This window comes from Ranitomeya imitator, chromosome 5, assembly GCF_032444005.1.
Source record: "Ranitomeya imitator isolate aRanImi1 chromosome 5, aRanImi1.pri, whole genome shotgun sequence".
Taxonomy (NCBI): domain Eukaryota; kingdom Metazoa; phylum Chordata; class Amphibia; order Anura; family Dendrobatidae; genus Ranitomeya; species Ranitomeya imitator.
Genome location: NC_091286.1, coordinates 680,380,131 through 680,398,776, shown reverse-complemented (window position 1 = coordinate 680,398,776; position 18,646 = coordinate 680,380,131). Strand labels below are relative to the sequence as shown.

Below are 18,646 nucleotides of genomic sequence, written 5' to 3'. Positions count from 1 at the left end.
ATCTCGCTCAATACAGATGCACTGAGCAAGGCCAGACACGTCTAGTCGGAATGTGACCGGGAGTGTGCAAATCGCAAACATGCGGTCCTATAAGTGTCTGCTTCCACCACTGGCACTGGAGAATCCTAACAGCACACACTGTGCGCACTGTGAGGACTCACAGGTCTACAGTCATACAGCGTGACTGCACCCTAAGAAATACACAAAAATATGGTCAAATAATAATCAGAAACACCCGGAGTGTAAAAGGTATTTATTGTATTTGGTCATACCGAGTGCAAAACATTGCGCACAGAACTCAGGTTTTAGGATTAGGAAATCATTTGATAAAAAATATAAATTATTTAAAAGTATTGTCCGACTGAAAATCTGAATACATTAAAAAAATAATGTATTAATTGTGCTTCATTAAAAATGAAGCACATTCGGTTTTCTATAGGCTGTAGAATGAGTTAACTAAGAAACCGTCAGCGAGCGAGTTCTGACAGAGAGTTTGTCACTCATTTATCTGTCCTTTTCTGAGCTCCTCTGTGTCGATCTACGACCACATCAAAGATCCGCTCGACATTGAGGTGGTCTGCGGTGGTAAATCAACACGGAGAGGTTAAAAATAAAAAATAAAAAAAAAGACCCATGAAAGAATTACAAGCTCACTGATGGCTTCTCAGTTCACTCATTCTTCAGAAAGCACAATGTTTAAAGAGATTCTTTTTCTTTAGACATTTGGGCATCACTAGTTGCCAAGAGACCTGCTCACACGGTAGTGGTTTTAAAAAGTGGACAATCCCTTTAAGTTGGAGTTTTTAATGATTTAATTGTCAATATATCAATCATAGTTGCACGTATAATGTGTTTATACATAAAATATATAAGTACAGTACCAGGTATTAAAACATGTTTACATCATACATAGTAAAATCCATAATGGATATAATGGACTCTACCACGTCAGCAGCATGATCATTGATTAAATATCAGTACATAATTATAATAATTAAAGAAATGCTTAAAAATACCAAACATTTCTAATTGTATTGGACCATTATGTCCACATTCTCGTACGGTTGTAAGCAAATATGACTATTAGCTTCCCTAAAATATTTTTATTCCCTTTTTAGGAATCAATAAATTTATAAGATTATCTATTTATAACACTGATATATTCTTCTTTTATTCAGATTAGACTCCGCCCCCGAGGAGCTGATAATGCAATTTCGCCTTCATAAGTGTCATTATTCAAATTAGACTCCGCCCCCGAGGAGCTGAAAATGCAATTTCCCCTTCATAAGTGACATAAACTGGGGATAGAAATTTGACATCTATCTGCTATGGGCCCGGGATATGTATCTTTCATTCCTTTTGGGTGTTAGGGTATTTTCACACCTACTTGAAAGGGTGTAAATGAGTGACATTGATTTAATTCTGTCCTGGAGGGCATAGCTCTTTTAATTTAGGCTATAAGCCACCCCCCTTCATGTGTGCCTGAACGTGCATGTGTATATTTTTTGCTTACACATATTAGACTCCGCCCCCGAGGATCTGATAATGCAACTTCCCCTTCATAAGTGACGTAAACTGGGGATAGAAATTCAATATCTAGCTGCTATGGGCCCGGGATATGTTTCTTTCATTCCTTTTGGGTGTTTTCTTTTCATTTATGCTGAGCGTATATGTGGATATTTTTTGTTTACACATATTAGACTCCGCCCCCGAGGAGCCGATAATGCAATTTTCCCTTTACAATTGCCATAAACTTGCGCCAGAATTGTGATATCTATCTGCTATGAGCCCGAGGTATGTTTCTGTAATTCCTTTTGGGATTTAGGGGTTTGTTTGTTTTTTTTACACCTTTTTAGGGGATCGGCTAGAAGGCTAGAAATGAGTGACATTAATTTAAGCCTGTACTGGGAGGAACTGCTCTTTTCATTTTTACTATGTCACCCCCATCATGTGTTCTTTTTTATTTTATGTTTACACAGATTCTATTTGGACCACCAAAACCCACAGGGTCATCATGGCATCAGCCCAGACTTTCCTATTACTGATAATGTCATTAAATCTGAGGGACCCTCGGGGGTCTTGGGAAACCCTTTTGCTTCTTTTAGAAACAAAAGGGGAAATGGAAAAGTATAAAGATAGACTGAATATTTGACAAAATGCGGCCATTCAGTTACTCATGGAGGGATGTCACCTGAGATGAAGTTCCTCGTGGGCGGGGCACTACTGGAGCTAATTAGCCCATATCAAGATAATTGTATCCATATCTTTCCTTGGTTGGATTTGGATCACAAAAAAATTGTGTAATTAATCAACGGGGCCAACCACTGGATCAATATGACCTCTAGTCTTACAACTACAAAGCTGTGGACAATTCCTTTTAATTATGTGTCACAGTGTTCAGCTGTATTATCACTTATGATATTCTGGCTATTATGGAATAAGTTGGCCACTGGTAAAATGTGAGGGTGCCGGTGGGCCCAGAGTCTGACGTGCAGTATACAAGCAAAGGCCGGCCTCATTGCATCTAGTGAATCCAGTGCAGACTAGACACCTCCGCCGGCCTCTACTTCAATCATTTATACAAGTTTTATATTAATTAAATATCACATTATTAATAATTAGACACAAATATGTATTTATAAAAGGCTTCCGATCGCCAGCACCAGTTCATTACTTGTTAAGACTGTTCATAATGAGTATAATAAGTTACAAAGAGAATTAAAAGTTAGAACGCGAGTAGTAGATGTCGATACCAGGAGGCCCTAAATTACCAAAATGGTGGAGATTGTATCCTTTAATATGGCCTCAGTCTTTAATTTGATGCAACAAATGGTTGAGCCTCTGGTGTGGGATGAATATCGGTTCTAATTAGGGAGATACAGCTAAAGGCAATGCATGATGGGGAGAGATATGCAAATTAGATCCCCCTCCAGAAGGAAGAAAGCGAACACAGCTAGCGCCACCTAGCGAAATAAGTCATTGTTGGACTATTTAAAGTGCCGATGAACTGAAAGTCTTTCTTTGGTGGTGGTAAAAAGCCATCTTAGACTATACTTTTTTTTTTGGCCAACAATATAGCCGATAGCAGATGAAAAATCCAAAATGTCTTTCGAATGATGACAACCGTTTGCCGGTAGGTCATCGGATGTAACGAACGATCATTCGTTTTGCAGATCCAGATGATGATCGTTCGGTGTGGCCCAAATAGGCCATTCCGTTTGCCTTTTATCCAATGTTTATCGGACCTTGAATTTTTTTAGCAAGGCTTATTAGAGGGTCAGACGTTGAGGCGTTGGGTGGCTTCCTTCTTCGGGTGGGGAGCTAGTTTGAATAGGGGATATATGAAATTTTTCGAAAAACGGAACCCTAAGATTTTCATGGTGGTTGCTTTTGGTAGTCTTAGAATCCTAGAATGTTAGAGTTGGACGGGACCTCCGGGGTCCTCGTGTCCAACCCCCTGCTCAATGCAGGACTCACTAAACCAGCCTCTGTTTGAAGACTTACTTTGAAGGAGAACTCACCAAACATCTAATTCCTACCCGTGATTACATTACTGCAGCACTGCTCAAAAAAAATCATCTCTAGTAAGAAAAAAATGTCCAACAAAAGTAATGAAAAAAAGAAGAAAAATAGGTGCAATATTCATTTTTTTTTTTTCGTTTTGTAGACCATGTCCTAATGGCCACCTTGGATGGTCACCAGTTATTAGAAGTAATCTATACTAGGCTACATCGTGCCCCATATTCAGAGTTACATCCGAACCTCAGTCTTAGTGGTGAATAAATTAGTACGCCCTATGTTATTTACATGACTGGGTATAGGTAAGATGTGACGTCTACCACGTTCCTTGCGTTCCTCACAAGTCTTTCTTCTCTAGTTTTTGCTTAATTTTCTGCCGTAGATAGAAGGCCGTACTGGCCGTGCAGATAATGAGAAGGAAGAAGGAAAGGCAAGAAGCTAGGGTCAAGGATGGGCTGTATCGTGTGGTAAAATGTTCATGTCTGGCCCGGTAGTCTAGTAGCACGGCTTCTAATTGAGACAGAGTACACAAACCTAAAAACAAGTGGAAAATTTGGTGGCCATGACCAACAATATCACATCCACCCGGGAAGAATTTTTCCGGAACGGGACAAGAGAAAAAGTAGGAGCTAATAACAAAGAAGAAGATCTGTAGAGAATGGTACCAAATGGCCTTATCGGAGCAGTCTTCAACATAGCAAACGATAATCCGATGGACCACCGGGCTGATGTCCAAGATGTAGGCCAACCCCGCAGGGACCACCTGGCAGATCTTCCTCATTACTGGATACGGCCGCCTATATCTGTATTTGGCATAGCAGCAACCCACACAGGACATCCACCCCAATACAGCAGCCCCTGGCAAAAAGAAAAACCAGGCTTTGTCATACCAAGCTTGGTGGGAACTGTAGTAGTAATGGGCCAAGGCACTTCCATACTGGTAAGTGCTGACCCCGACATAGTCCATGAAGTAGAAAGTGTAATGGGCCAGTTCCGATTTGGACTGGAGCAAGTGTGCTAGGATACTGCATGTGAGATAAGTCAATGAGGCCAGTACATATAGGACCAGAGGTATGGATAAGGTGTCCCAGGAGAAACTTTCCGTCTCCACGAAGGCTCGAAACCTCAAGAGAACGGCCAAGGCCACCAGGAGGTGAGTCCAGACGTTCACTGATTCATTGTGCTTCTGGAAAAGGCTGAGAAAGTAATACTTCCAGTGTTGGTCTGTCGGTCTATATCCGGCCTGAATGTAGGGTTCTCGGAAGAGGTTGGGAACATCCGACTCCTTGACCGTAGAAGGCATTTCCTTGAGAAGACCGCTCTCCAGAAGTTTGGGGAAGCGACGGAGCTGCTGAGCGCTGATAGACAACGTGCTGATACATTCCAGAATGACGGTAGTCATTGCAAAATGAAAGAAGTGATGACGCTCGATGTAATCAGATTTCCACCTAAAGTAAAGGAGAAAAAAGATGTAAGTCAACTGGAAAGAAAACCATCCTCGAGAAGCGCTAACAAAGACAAATGTCCGACCACCGACTTATTTGATCAGACCTTAGATTACAGTCAGAGACGACGCAGTCTTTCCGCTTCTTTACATGATTAATTCATCCAGATTATCCGAGGCTTTTAGCTTGATGTGAGGCTGGAAAATCACGGTACTTATAAAGGGCAACAACAATAAGTATTCATGTATTATTGAGGTCTGAGGCACAGCAAGCATTACAACAGGGCGAGGCTCCGACTTATAACAATGGAGGGGCCATGTACATTCAACAAGGTCTCTATACATATACACAAAGTGACCATAAAAACAGTATCAGGCCCTATCCTATAATACCGCCATACAGTGCCTAAATAATAGTGCAATAATGTGTCCATGCAATAAGTCAAACTGTATAGTGCCTAAATAATACTGAAATACAATCCCTATACAAGAAATCAAACTGTATAGTGCCTAAATAGTACCCCCATATAATAACAATACAATAAGTCAAACTGTATAATGCCTAAATAATACCGTTATATAATCCCTGTGTAATAAATAAAACTGTATAGTGCCTAAATAGTACCCCCATATAATAACAATACAATAAGTCAAACTGTATAGTGCCTAAATAATACACCATATAATGACAATACAATAAGTCAAACTGTATAGTGCCTAAATAATACCCCCATATGATGACAATACAATAAATCAAACTGTATAGTGCCTAAACTATACCGTTATATAATCCCTGTGTAATAAATAAAACTGTATAGTGCCTAAATAGTATCCCCATATAATAACAATATAATAAGTCAAATTGTATAGTGCCTAAACTATACCGTTATACAATCCCTGTGAAAGAAATAAAACTGTATAGTGCCTAAGTAATACCCCATACAATGACAAAACAATAAATCAAACTGTATAGTGCCTAAAAATTACCGCCATTCAATCCCTATACTATAAAACTGTATAGTAACTAAATAGTGCCCCCATATAATGACAATACAATAAGTCAAACTGTATAGTGCCTAAATAATACTGCCATACAATCCTTATATAATAAAACTGTATAGTGCCTAAATAAAACCACCAAACAATACCTATACAAGAAATTAAACTGTATAGTGCCTAAATTATACCGCTATACAATCCCTGTGGAAGAAATAAAACTGTATAGTGCCTAAATAACACCGCATATGATGACAAAACAATAAATCAAACTGTATAGTGCCTAAAAAATACTGCCATTCAATCCCTATACTATAAAACTGTATAGTAACTAAATAGTGCCCCCATATAATGACAACACAATAAGTCAAACTGTATAGTGCCTGCCTAAATTATACCGCCATACAATCCTTATATAACAAAACTGTATAGTGCCGAAATAAAACCACCAAACAATACCTATACAAGAAATCAAACTGTATAGTGCCTAAATAACACCGCATATGATGACAAAACAATAAATCAAACTGTATAGTGACTAAAAAATACTGCCATTCAATCCCTATACTATAAAACTGTATAGTGCCTAAATAGTGCCCCCATATAACGACAATACAATAAGTCAAACTGTACAGTGCCTAAATAATACCTCCATACAATCCTTATATAATAAAACTGTGTAGGGCCTAAATAAAACCACCAAAAATACCTATACAAGAAATCATACTGTATAGTGCCTAAATAATACCCCTATACAATGACTATACAATAAGTAAAACCGTATAGTGCCTAAATAATAGTGCCATATAATGCCTATACAATAAATCAAACTATATAGTGCCTAAATAATCTCGCTATACAATCCCTGTACAAGAAATCAAACTATATGGTGGCTAAATAATAAGAATAATTTATATAGCGTCAGCAGCACGTTACAATTGAATGGGGACATGTACAGACAAAAAAATTCAGTTTATGAGACTGACGCTCTACAAATAAAACCACCATGCAATCTCCACACAAGAAATCAAACTGTACAGTGCCTAAATAATACCGCTATACTATGGCCATAGAATACGTCAAACGTTACCTAAGTAATAGTACCTAAGTAATACCCCAATACAATGCTTTTACAAGAAATTAACCTTTATAGTACCTAAATAATACCGCCATACAATGATTACACAAGAAATCAAGCTGTAGAGTGCCTAAATAATACCGCTATACTATGGCCATAGAATACGTGAAACTATACCTAAATAATAGCACGTAAGTAATACCCCAATACAATGCTTTTACAAGAAATTAACCTTTATAGTACCTAAATAATACCGCCATACATTGATTATACATGAAATCAAACTGTAGAGTGCCTAAATAATACCACCATACAATCCCTTTGCAGGAAATGAACCATATAGTGCCTAATAAAACCACAATACAATGACTATGCAAGAAATCAAACTGTATAGTGACAAAATAATACCGACTATAGAAAAAATTGAACTGCATAGTGTCTAAATAATACCCCAATACAATCCTTATACAACAAGTAAAACTGTATAGTGCCTGAATAATACCGCCATACAACCCTTATAAAAGAAAAAAAAGCTGTATAGTGCCTAAATAATACCGCCATACTATGATTATACAAGAAATCAAACCGTATAGTGCCGTAATAATATCGCCATCTACTGCTTACACAAGAAAGCAAACTGAATCCACTCTATGTCGGAGACTGGAGCGGGACTTCTAGGATTGCTGCCTCCAATCGGGGACACTGGAGAGACCCCGATCTCTTCCTCTGTAAGGGGGCTTTCAGCATGGATTACTTCCCAGGGAGCATTGCATGGTCTGTATAGTACAAGCGATCAAACCTGTTTAGTATAACACAATGACGATGATTTTTACATAGGACTGCAGGTAAACGTATTCCATGACCTTGATGCGCGAGCAGTGACAAACTGAGCTCTGCTACATCCATCTATTTGCTTAGAGCGGGCTGCCATCGCACATTGCCCTCCTGTCTCACCTAGACTTTTACAGATATCATGCTCATATCACCATTTATGTGTAACTTTACATGGGACTGCAAGCTAAATTATTGCATAGCCTGAACTCGTTAGTGATTGTGATCAATCACAAGCTGAGCTCTGCTATATCTTTCTATATATCTGTATACATTATGTTCATTTTTATGCTTTCCCTCCATCATATTAATATACACATGTAGCAGAGCTGGGTTTGTTATGGTGATTCCCAATGTGGTACCTAGAGGTTTTTTTCTTCCATAGGACTGCAGGTAAACCTCCGATAGTGAATGATCAGTGTCTGCCAACCTAAAGAGACTCTGCTACATCTGTCTATAGGACTGCTGAGATTTGCTTCCTTCATTATATTAATACTGAGGAGCAGCAGAGCTGAGTTTGTCATGGTGTGTTGCAAGCAAATCTACTGCAGCCAGAGAGCGATCACATGCGCTGTCGCCCTAAAGAGTTCAATGACAAACTCAGCTCTGCTACATCTGCGCCTATATATTTCCATGTATGATCCTCTTACCCTTTCTGGAAAGGTATCTCCCCTCGTCTGTCCTCATAGAGCTCTGCTACATACTAGATGTCACAACCTGCCTATCAGGAAGCCACCCGCAATAGGGTGTGTGTCGTGCGGCAGCTACACCCTCCCAGCTGTAACCAGGCAGGTCCCGGGTGTGGGTGTCAAAACACAATCACTGACACATTATGTAAAGCTGTCACTTGACTAGAAGCTTTCAGGACATCCTTGTCCCATCGTTATGTAATCTGTGCTCAAGTTCATCATAATTCTGTCTAACTTCTGCTTGCTGTCAATGAATAGAAACCTCGTGCTTGCTTACAGAGCCCCAAACTCAGTCCTAAAAGTGTCCATCTTGCAGAGAGCTCCGATACACTGTAACGAGCCCTGCAGCTGTGTCAGTTAGGTATTAAAAGGACAGATTTTAAAATGTAACCCCTCCCACATTTCTCATCGTACCACCCCTGCTTACATTTACCAGATGGAAAAAAGGTTTAACTCCACCTACTTATTCAAAAGTCACCCCCCTGCTTACATTTATCTGCACTCCACCCATTCCTTTTAACGGGTTCACTACCTGCTTACACTTATCATTCCAAGAGTTACGTAACTCCACCTACTATTTCAGAGCCACACCCCTGCTTACATTTCTCTGTCCAAAATGGTGAAAGTTTATAAACCTTTTTTCACAGTTCCACCCCTGCTTACATTTATCTGTCTAATATCAAGTTATTCCATCGAATCCTCAATCTTTTTTATACTTCTTCACTTTTGCTTACAATTATCAATCTAAAATCACAGAACTCCACCCACTTTTTTATTGCCCCTCCCCTGCTTACATTTCTCTATCCAAAATGACAGAAGTTCCTAAACATTTTTCACTGCCCAACTCTGCTTACATTTATCTGTCCAAGTCATGAACTAATGTAATTCAAGCCACTGTTTTTCACTACCTCCATACATTTGTCAGTTCAAGTAACTCCACCTACTTTTTAACTGCCCCGCCCCTGCTTACATTTATATATCCAAATATTTTAACTCCACCCACTCTGTCTAACTGCTTTTATCTGTCTAATATCATGTTACTCCACCCAATCCTCAATCTTTTTTTTATACTTCTTCACCTTTGCTTACAGTTATCAATCTAAAATCACAGAACTCCACCCACTTTTTTACTGCCCCACCCCTGCTTACATTTCTCTATCCAAAATGACAGAAGTTCCTAAACATTTTTCACTGCCCAACTCTGCTTACATTTATTTGTCCAAATGATGAACTAATGTAATTCAAACCACTGTTTTTCACTTCCTGCATACATTTGTCAGTCCAAGTAACTCCACCTACTTTTTAACTGCCCCGCCCCTGCTTACATTTATCTATCCAAATATTGTAACTCCACCCACTCTTTCTAACTGCTTTTATCTGTCTGTCATGTTACTCCACCCAAACTTTTTTTTACTTTTTTCACCTTTGCTTACATTTATCAATCTAAAATCACGGAACTCCGTCGCCATTTTTTTTTTTACTGCCCCACCCCTGCCTACATTTCTGTCAAAAATTGTAGAAGTTCTTAAACTTTTTTCACTGCAGACCTCTGCTTACATTTATTTGTCCAAATGATTAACTAATATAATTCAAATCTCTTTTTAACTTGCTTACATTTGTAAGTTCAAAAAGAATGTAGCTCCACCTACTTTTTAACTGCCCCGCCCCTGCTTACATTTATCTATCCAAATATTCTAACTCCACCCACTCTTTCTAACTGCTTTTATCTGTCTAATATCATGTTGCTCCATACAAACTTTTTTTTTTTTACTTTTTCACGTTCGCTTACATTTATCAATCTAAAATCACGGAACTCCACCCACCTCTTTTTTTTTTTTTACTGCCCCACCCCTGCTTACATTTATCTATCCAAATATTATAACTCCACCCACTATTTCTAACTGCTTTCATCTGTCTAATATCATGTTGCTCCATACAAACTTTTTTTTTTACTTTTTCACTTTCGCTTACATTTATCAATCTAAAATCACGGAACTCCACCCACTATTTTTACTGCCCCTCCCCTGCTTACATTTCTCTATCCAAAATGACAGAAGTTCCTAAACATTTTTCACTGCCCAACTCTGCTTACATTTATTTGTCCAAATAATGAACTAATGTAATTCAAACCACTGTTTTTCACTTCCTGCATACATTTGTCAGTTCAAGTAACTCCACCTACTTTTTAACTGCCCCGCCCCTGCTTACATTTATCTATCCAAATATTCTAACTCCACCCACTCTTTCTAACTGCTTTTATCTGTCTAAGATCATGTTGCTCCATACAAACTTTTTTTTTTTTTACTTTTTCACGTTCACTTACATTTATCAATCTAAAATCATGGAACTCCACCCACCTCTTTTTTTTTTTTACTGCCCCACCCCTGCTTACATTTATCTATCCAAATATTCTAACTCCACCCACTCTTTCTAACTGCTTTTATCTGTCTAGTGTCATGTTACTCCACCCAAACTTTTTTTTACTTTTTTCACCTTTGCTTACATTTATCAATCTAAAATCACGGAACTCCGTCGCCATTTTTTTTTTTTACTGCCCCACCCCTGCTTACATTTCTCTGTCAAAAATTTCAGAAGTTCTTAAACTTTTTTCACTGCAGACCTCTGCTTACATTTATTTGTCCCAATGATGAACTAATAGTAATTCAAACCGCTTTTTAACTTGCTTACATTTGTAAGTTCGAAAAGAATGTAGCTCCACCTACTTTTTAATTGCCCCGCCCCTGCTTACATTTATCTATCCAAATATTCTAACTCCACCCACTCTTTCTAACTGCTTTTATGTGTCTAATATCATGTTGCTCCATACAAACTTTTTTTTTTTAACTTTTTCACGTTCGCTTACATTTATCAATCTAAAATCATGGAACTCCACCCACCTATATTTTTTTTTACTGCCCCACCCCTGCTTACATTTATCTATCCAAATATTATAACTCCACCCACTATTTCTAGCTGCTTTTATGTGTCTAATATCATGTTGCTCCATACAAACTTTTTTTTTAACTTTTTCACGTTCGCTTACATTTATCAATCTAAAATCATGGAACTCCACCCACCTATATTTTTTTTTACTGCCCCACCCCTGCTTATCTTTTTTCTGTCCAAACTTAAAGCAATCCAGCCCACTTTTGGATGTGATCCATTCCTGTTGGGAGACACTGCTGCACTATAAAAGGAACATATTCTGGTGAAACAATGGCAGCCTCAGCATTTCTATCCCCTCAGCCTTCCCCCCCTGCTTAAAATGGCTGATAACAGGGAATAATAGCTCACTTTCACTTGCACAATGAATAGAGAGCAGAAACATTTTACTGTCCCTTTAATAAGTAACTTCCTCCTGTTTATGCAGGTTCATGAAGGTCTTACAGGAGATAAAGGAGTGGTAGTTATAAAAGCAGCAGAAACTGGGTGGAGTGAATATCCTGAGGATTTCCAGAAATAGAAACAATCAGAATCAATGTACTCAGGAGAAAAAAAAAATCTCTTAAGCAATTGCCAGCAAGCGATTGCCCAGTAGTGATCTTGCTCTAGTTCTGCAGAGCAATATATTTGCGTTATGTAATAGTGATACTGGCCCTTTAAGTAGCGATGGGATATTTAATTATAAGATTCGGAAGAAACTGGACAACCTGGATGAGATCTCCTGTGGGATCTGCATTGGTGTCGTGCGGTCACCAAACTTTCCCAGTTTCCTGACAGGCAAATCAGCCTAGATAAAAAGTGATACGGGAGAGGGAATTGTATCACTACGTAACTCGGAATATTATGTAAACCGGGCGTGACCGCTACATTCCTGGAAAGACTCATAGTAGAGGAAGTGATTGTTATAACGAGCCAAATATTGTGGACTTGTGGGGAGGATACTAAACTGTTACAAAGTAACAATATATTTAAAGGGGAAGCGTCATCTCTTAAAATCCTAATAGGGCATATGGATCTTGCAGATGGAGATCCCCTTCCTCTGGTCTCTAAGGCTAAGTTCACACTGGGCGGTTTTGATTTTCACCCATTGAATCGAATGAAAAAAAAAAAAAAAAAAACCATAAAAAACCTAAATAAAACAAGACCAAAATCGCCACCAAAAAAATGAAGCAAAACCTGCATTTTTGCCACAACTTCTTTCCTGCAGAAAAAAATGCAGCAAAAATGCCCAGTGTGAACTTAGCCTTAGTCAGAAAAACCTGAACCTGAACTGAAAACGTCTTTACTGTACGTCCGTGTTACTTTTCTGGTTTGACAGACTAATAAAACTTGTTGAAAGGCTGCAACACGGCCATTTAACAAGCTTTTCCAGTGTGGGCACTTCCGGCACCATCACAACCATGCCAAGTATTGGCATCGCTGTTATTGGCCGGCGCACCATGTGATAAAAAATAAATAAAAAAAAAGATGTAGGGTCCCTCCTATTTTTGATAACAAATGCAGCCCTCAGCTGTCTGCTTTATCTTGGCTGGTTATTAAAAATAGAGGGGTCGCCACACTATTCTGAGAACAAGGCTCAATAGGGTTACTCGTGGTCAGGGGCAGGAGCGTGGGAATTTTTTGTTCCTGCCAATGAACAGGAATGAACTGTGAAGTCTCGTTCTGAGAACTTTCTCAGAACAAGACTCCATAGGATTCGATGGGTGTCATGGGACATTTCACTATCGGATTACAGTCGGAATTTCCTGGATTTATTATTAATAAAAGGGTAAACAAAAAGGAGTGGGGGAGACTAAAGGTTTTATTTATTTTTACTGCTAGGTTAGTAATGAGGGTGTCTAACTGACACCTCTGCATTACTAACCCCTGGGCTTGATGTCAGCCAGCTGCTGACATCAACCCTCATTACAATTACCGCGGTACCAGGGCAATCGGGAAGTACCAATGCTAAGCCCCAGAATTGTCCCATCAAATATGATGCACCACTTCTGTGATGGCTGCAGGTTGATATTTTTAGGTTGGGAATGGTCCGATAACCATTGGCATTCCCAGACTATTAATATAAGCCTGCAGCTGTCTGCTTTCCATTAGCTGGTTATTAAAAATAGGGGGGAACCCACGCTGTTTTTTTCATTTATTTATATATTTATTACTAATAAATAAATAAAAAATAATACGTAATAAATAAATGAATAATATGATGTAGGGTTCCCCCTATTTTTAATAACCAGTCAAGGTAAAGCAGACAGCTGGGAGGTGATTTTAATAAGCTGGGAAGGACCATGGATATTGGACATTTCCCATCCTAATAAGACCAACCCCTCTTCCGCCCCAGAAATGGCGCTTCCATTGGGTGTGGCAATTATGGCTTAGCCTCGGATCTTCCCAACTGATAATCAGGATTGGGGGGTTGATGTCAGCTGTGTAATGTCTGCTGACATCAAGCCCATGAGTAAGTAATGTAGTAATGGAGAGGTGTCTATTAGACACTCCCATTACTAAACCAGTAAGTAAAAAGAGAAAAAAAACACACCGAAAAAAAAATCTCTATTTAAAATAAAAAAAACCGAATAAAAATCATGATTTGAAAAAAAAAAAACTCCAAAAAATCCCTCTTTCCCTCAATTATTAAAAAAATATAATAAATAATAACAATAATAATAATAATAATACTCCACTCAGGGAAAGTAGCTCCATAGAATGGTGACTCAGCCACTGACTGGTGTGAACTGAGGTGACTTTAATAAGCTTTTTTCAGCTCACAGCTGCCAGTTCTCATAGGGGCAGCCAGAATAATGAAAGACCACGAGTCCGCCACTCATCAGTCTGGCACTCGAGCTGCAGTGAGACATGGTGGTTGTAAACTCTGGTAACCTTAAAGGTTACTGGAGTTTCCAGCTGCTGGAATACCCGGAGGATGTGAACTAAGGTTACCTGAGTTCACAGCCATCGGGTCTCGTGGCAACTCAAGTGCTGGACTGATGAGTGACAGACCCGCGGTGGCTCATTAGTTTGGCTGCCCTCATGAGAACTGGCTGCCGGGAACTGAGATAACCTTACTGACGTCATCTCACTTCACAGCAGCCAGCCGGGTCTCACGGAGACCCGGCACTGACTGTTGCTCCAGTTTATGGAGCTACATTCTCCGAACAAAGCTCCATAGACTGGATGAAGAAGACTGGGATCATCTTGAGACCTCCATATCATGGATTACAGCAGACCCTGTGGATTATTATTATTTATTTATTTTAATAAATGTGGGAAAGAGGGAAATTGTTGGGGAGTTTTTTTTTTTCTTCAAATAATTTTATTTCTTTGTGTTTTCTCTTTTTACTTACTGGGTTAGTAATGAGGGGTCTGGTAGATGCCTCTACATTACTGACCCGTGGGTTTGATGTCGGCGGACATTATACAGCCGACATCAACCCCACAATCCAATTACCCGATTGCCACCGCGCCAGGGCAATCGGGAAGAGTCAAGGCTAAGCGATACACCATTTCTGGGGTGGCTAAGGGCTGCTCTTATTAGGTTGGGAAGGGGCCAATATCCTTGGCCATTCCCAGCTTATTAATATCAACCTGCAGCTGTCTGCTTTGCCTTAGCTGGTTATTAAAAAATAGGGGGGACCCCTATATTTTATAACTAGCAAAGACAAAGCAAACAGATGAGAGCTGATATATTAATAAGCCAACATAGCCTAGCCTTGATCTAGGTGCTTACTAATTTTACTCAAATAGGAAAACCTACCAATTATATTACATCAGGTGGGGAAATCTGAAGGGGTGGAGCAGACACCTATCTCCGAATGCCTAATATTCAGACACCAGCTGCTGTTGATATTCCATTTTAGAGTTATGCATACACCCTCTTAGTGCAGGATGACCTTAATGACAAGTTAATTATAAATGAGAAGTTTCTAACTACCAGTAACCGCCACTAGGGGGAGCTCACTGCATACAGGTTTGTAATGCATGTCATCCCATTGAAATCAGTGGATTAATATATATCTATATTTTTGCAGAGAGCTCCCTCTAGTGGTGAGGCCAGCAGCTTTCACAGCCGACTTGTCTCGTCTTCCAGGACGCCAGGTGATTTCCTCAAGTTATAAAACATAGGCGGTAGTCAAAATTATTAATATTTCCAGCCTTTTTGCTAGTCTTGTGCAATTTTTATCCCAACTGGAGTTGCATTGCGGTGCGATAAACCATTAACCGACCTCCCCGCATCCTTCTACCGTTCTTGGCCACCTTATACCTGCGGAGGATACAGGACACCATCTGATAATAGGATACTATGGGTTTCTGGGTCTCGTCGCCGTCCCAACCCTCAGGTCTCATATAACCCCGCTCCGTTGCCGAATCTCCGATATCCTTGACCTTCAGCTGACTGCAGTGGTAACGACGAGACATAACATGGGCACGAGATAATAGGGGAGGATGGAGAAGTGCAACCCGCTAATTATAACGCAATAACTTCACGCACCCCACTAGTGGTAATTTCAGGGGCTGGGCACATTGATGTACTTACTATAGGGGCATCCAGGTACAGACCCCTAGAGGACTCAAGGGTCGCCCTGAACACAAGCTCCTTTTCTGTTACATGTTCCATTATCCATACTCAGACGCCCAAAAATGCCCATAAAATATCCCAGAATTGAACATTTATAGGGCAGGTGTTAGGGGAAGACAAACTGGGCAAATGCCCGCGGTCCCAAGCCGCTAAGGGGGGCCCCTTTATGAAGTGCACAGAGGGTGTACAGCATTCGTTACAGTCCCTGCCCAGGACACTTCTGTTAAAACCTAAACTGTATGCGATCAAACTATTGAGAAATATTGGGTTGTCCACCTCAGGGGACAGATTTTGTTTTTTTCTTACTCCTATGCATGCATTTCAGGCTAAAAAATCATTTTTGTAATCGGGTTTCATTAAAAAGTTTGCCTTCTGTCTATTGCAGGCTGCAGAATGAGTTAACTGAGAATCCATCAGTGAGCTCAATCTCACGGTCCAAAAAAAACCAACAATGAGTTGTCAGGAAAAACGCTTGTTACCTTATATTTTTTACACGGTATTATGTTCTTTTTTCACTGTCTTATTACTTGCGTTCCCCACCTTCCCCCAAAACACAAAACGTATAGTGGCAATGAGATTTTAGAAATCTCATATGTTTTGCTTGAACGGAAAAAGAAAATGAAGCAAAAAAGCTACTTGTGAAAAAAAAAGGGAGGTCAGGACCAGTTACAGCTGTAACGAACCTTCAGCTGCGAAAAGTACTAGTGGTCTGTAGAGGATTTCAGCCTCTGGATATAAACATTCACTCACTGTCAGCAAGCAGAGATATTGAGAATGAAAATAAATAGGTAAAAAACGTCTTTTTACCCCAGTATATCATAGTGTTTAATGCACATAATACAGTCACGGTGTGCCCTGGAATAGTGGCGACCGCGGGCAGGGACGAGGTGTGCTGTGTTTGTATTACACCGCGATAACGGCGCAGGAATGCCGCGCAGGGTGGTGAGAGGAAAGCGCTGCCGTTTACTCTGCCAATATGGGGGAGCTGCGGAGGCCGCACATGCACCTGGTGGCAGCTCACTCTTATCTAGCATGGAGCCCTGTGTGCGGTACTTTGCATAAATGATGTACTGCCCTGCAGTGTACAAATATGCAAACCATACAGCGCCTAATTATATGTACAGAGGGTTATGTTGCCCAAAAAGCAAGTAGATATATTGACTAACCGTTCCATATACTGCCACCAATTGTAGAAACCACATAAAGCACAAATAATACAGCCATACAGTGCTGAATTATTCCCACCGCATAAAGCACAAATAATACAGCCATACAGCGCTGAATCATTACCGCCACATAAAGCACAAATAATACAGCCATACAGTGCTGAATCATTACCGCCACATAAAGCACAAATAATACAGCCATACAGCGCTGAATTACTACCACCACATAAAGCACAAATAATACAGCCATACAGTGCTGAATCATTACCGCCACATAAAGCACAAACAATAGAGCCATACAGCGCTGAATCATTCCCACCACATAAAGCCCAAATAATACAGCCATACAGTGCAGAATTATTCCCACCACATAAAGCACAAATAATACAGCCATACAGTGCTGAATTATTCCCACCACATAAAGCACAAATAATACAGCCATACAGTGCTGAATCATTACCGCCACATAAAGCACAAACAATACAGCCATACAGTGCTGAATCATTACCGCCACATAAAGCACAAACAATACAGCCATACAGCGCTGAATCATTCCCACCACATAAAGCACAAACAATAGAGCCATACAGTGCTGAATCATTACCGCCACATAAAGCACAAACAATACAGCCATACAGCGCTGAATCATTCCCACCACATAAAGCCCAAATACTACAGCCATACAGTGCTGAATTATTCCCACCACATAAAGCACAAATAATACAGCCATACAGTGCTGAATTATTCCCACCACATAAAGCACAAATAATACAGCCATACAGTGCTGAATCATTACCGCCACATAAAGCACAAATAATACAGCCATACAGTGCTGAATTATTCCCACTGCATAAAGTACAAATAATATAGCTATACAGTGCTGAATTATTACCACCACATAAAGTACAAATAATACAGCCATAAAGTGCTGAATTATTCCCACCGCATAAAGCACAAATAATACCGAAATACAGTGCTGAATTATTCCCACTGCATAAAGCCAAATAATACAGCCATACAGCGCTGAATTATTGCCACCACATAAAGCACAAATAATACAGCCATAAAGTGCTGAATTAATACAGCCATAAAGTGCTGAATTATTACCGTCAAACAATGCTCACATATTACCCACATACTGTGTTCAAACCAATAACAAGCAGAAAAAGACATTAAATCTGCAGTTACGTTCCTCCCACTATACCCTGCGTGTACCCCAGGTAGAGCAGTAGCAAGAAACGTCGTCACCTCCAGAATATCCATAAAAACATCCTTCACTGAGAATTGAATAAATGTGCTTGCCAGTTACATTGAAACTGACGTCTCCTCTGCGCATAGTCACAAGTACGACTGTGTTTTTCTGAACATACTGAAGGTGATAAAGTTTCAAGTTTGCTCGAATAATACTTC

At 39.7% G+C, this 18,646-nt stretch overlaps 1 protein-coding gene across 4 annotated transcripts in view; it reads right to left on the bottom strand.

Moving 5' to 3' along the window:
* Nucleotides 1-238: 238 nt before the first annotated feature.
* The window catches only part of PAQR8 (progestin and adipoQ receptor family member 8), a 117,849-nt gene continuing 99,441 nt past the window's right edge, over nt 239-18,646 (bottom strand). For 2 of the 4 annotated variants that reach the window (XM_069728357.1, XM_069728354.1), the window contains exon 2: nt 239-4,967. In XM_069728357.1, the coding sequence (XP_069584458.1) occupies nt 3,857-4,921 (1,065 nt within the window). In that variant the 5' untranslated portion in view covers nt 4,922-4,967 and the 3' untranslated portion in view covers nt 239-3,856. Of the gene's footprint in view, nt 4,968-7,661; nt 7,820-8,518; nt 8,584-18,646 lie in introns of those variants that run through there. The other 2 variants (XM_069728355.1, XM_069728356.1) reach the window with 2 other exon arrangements.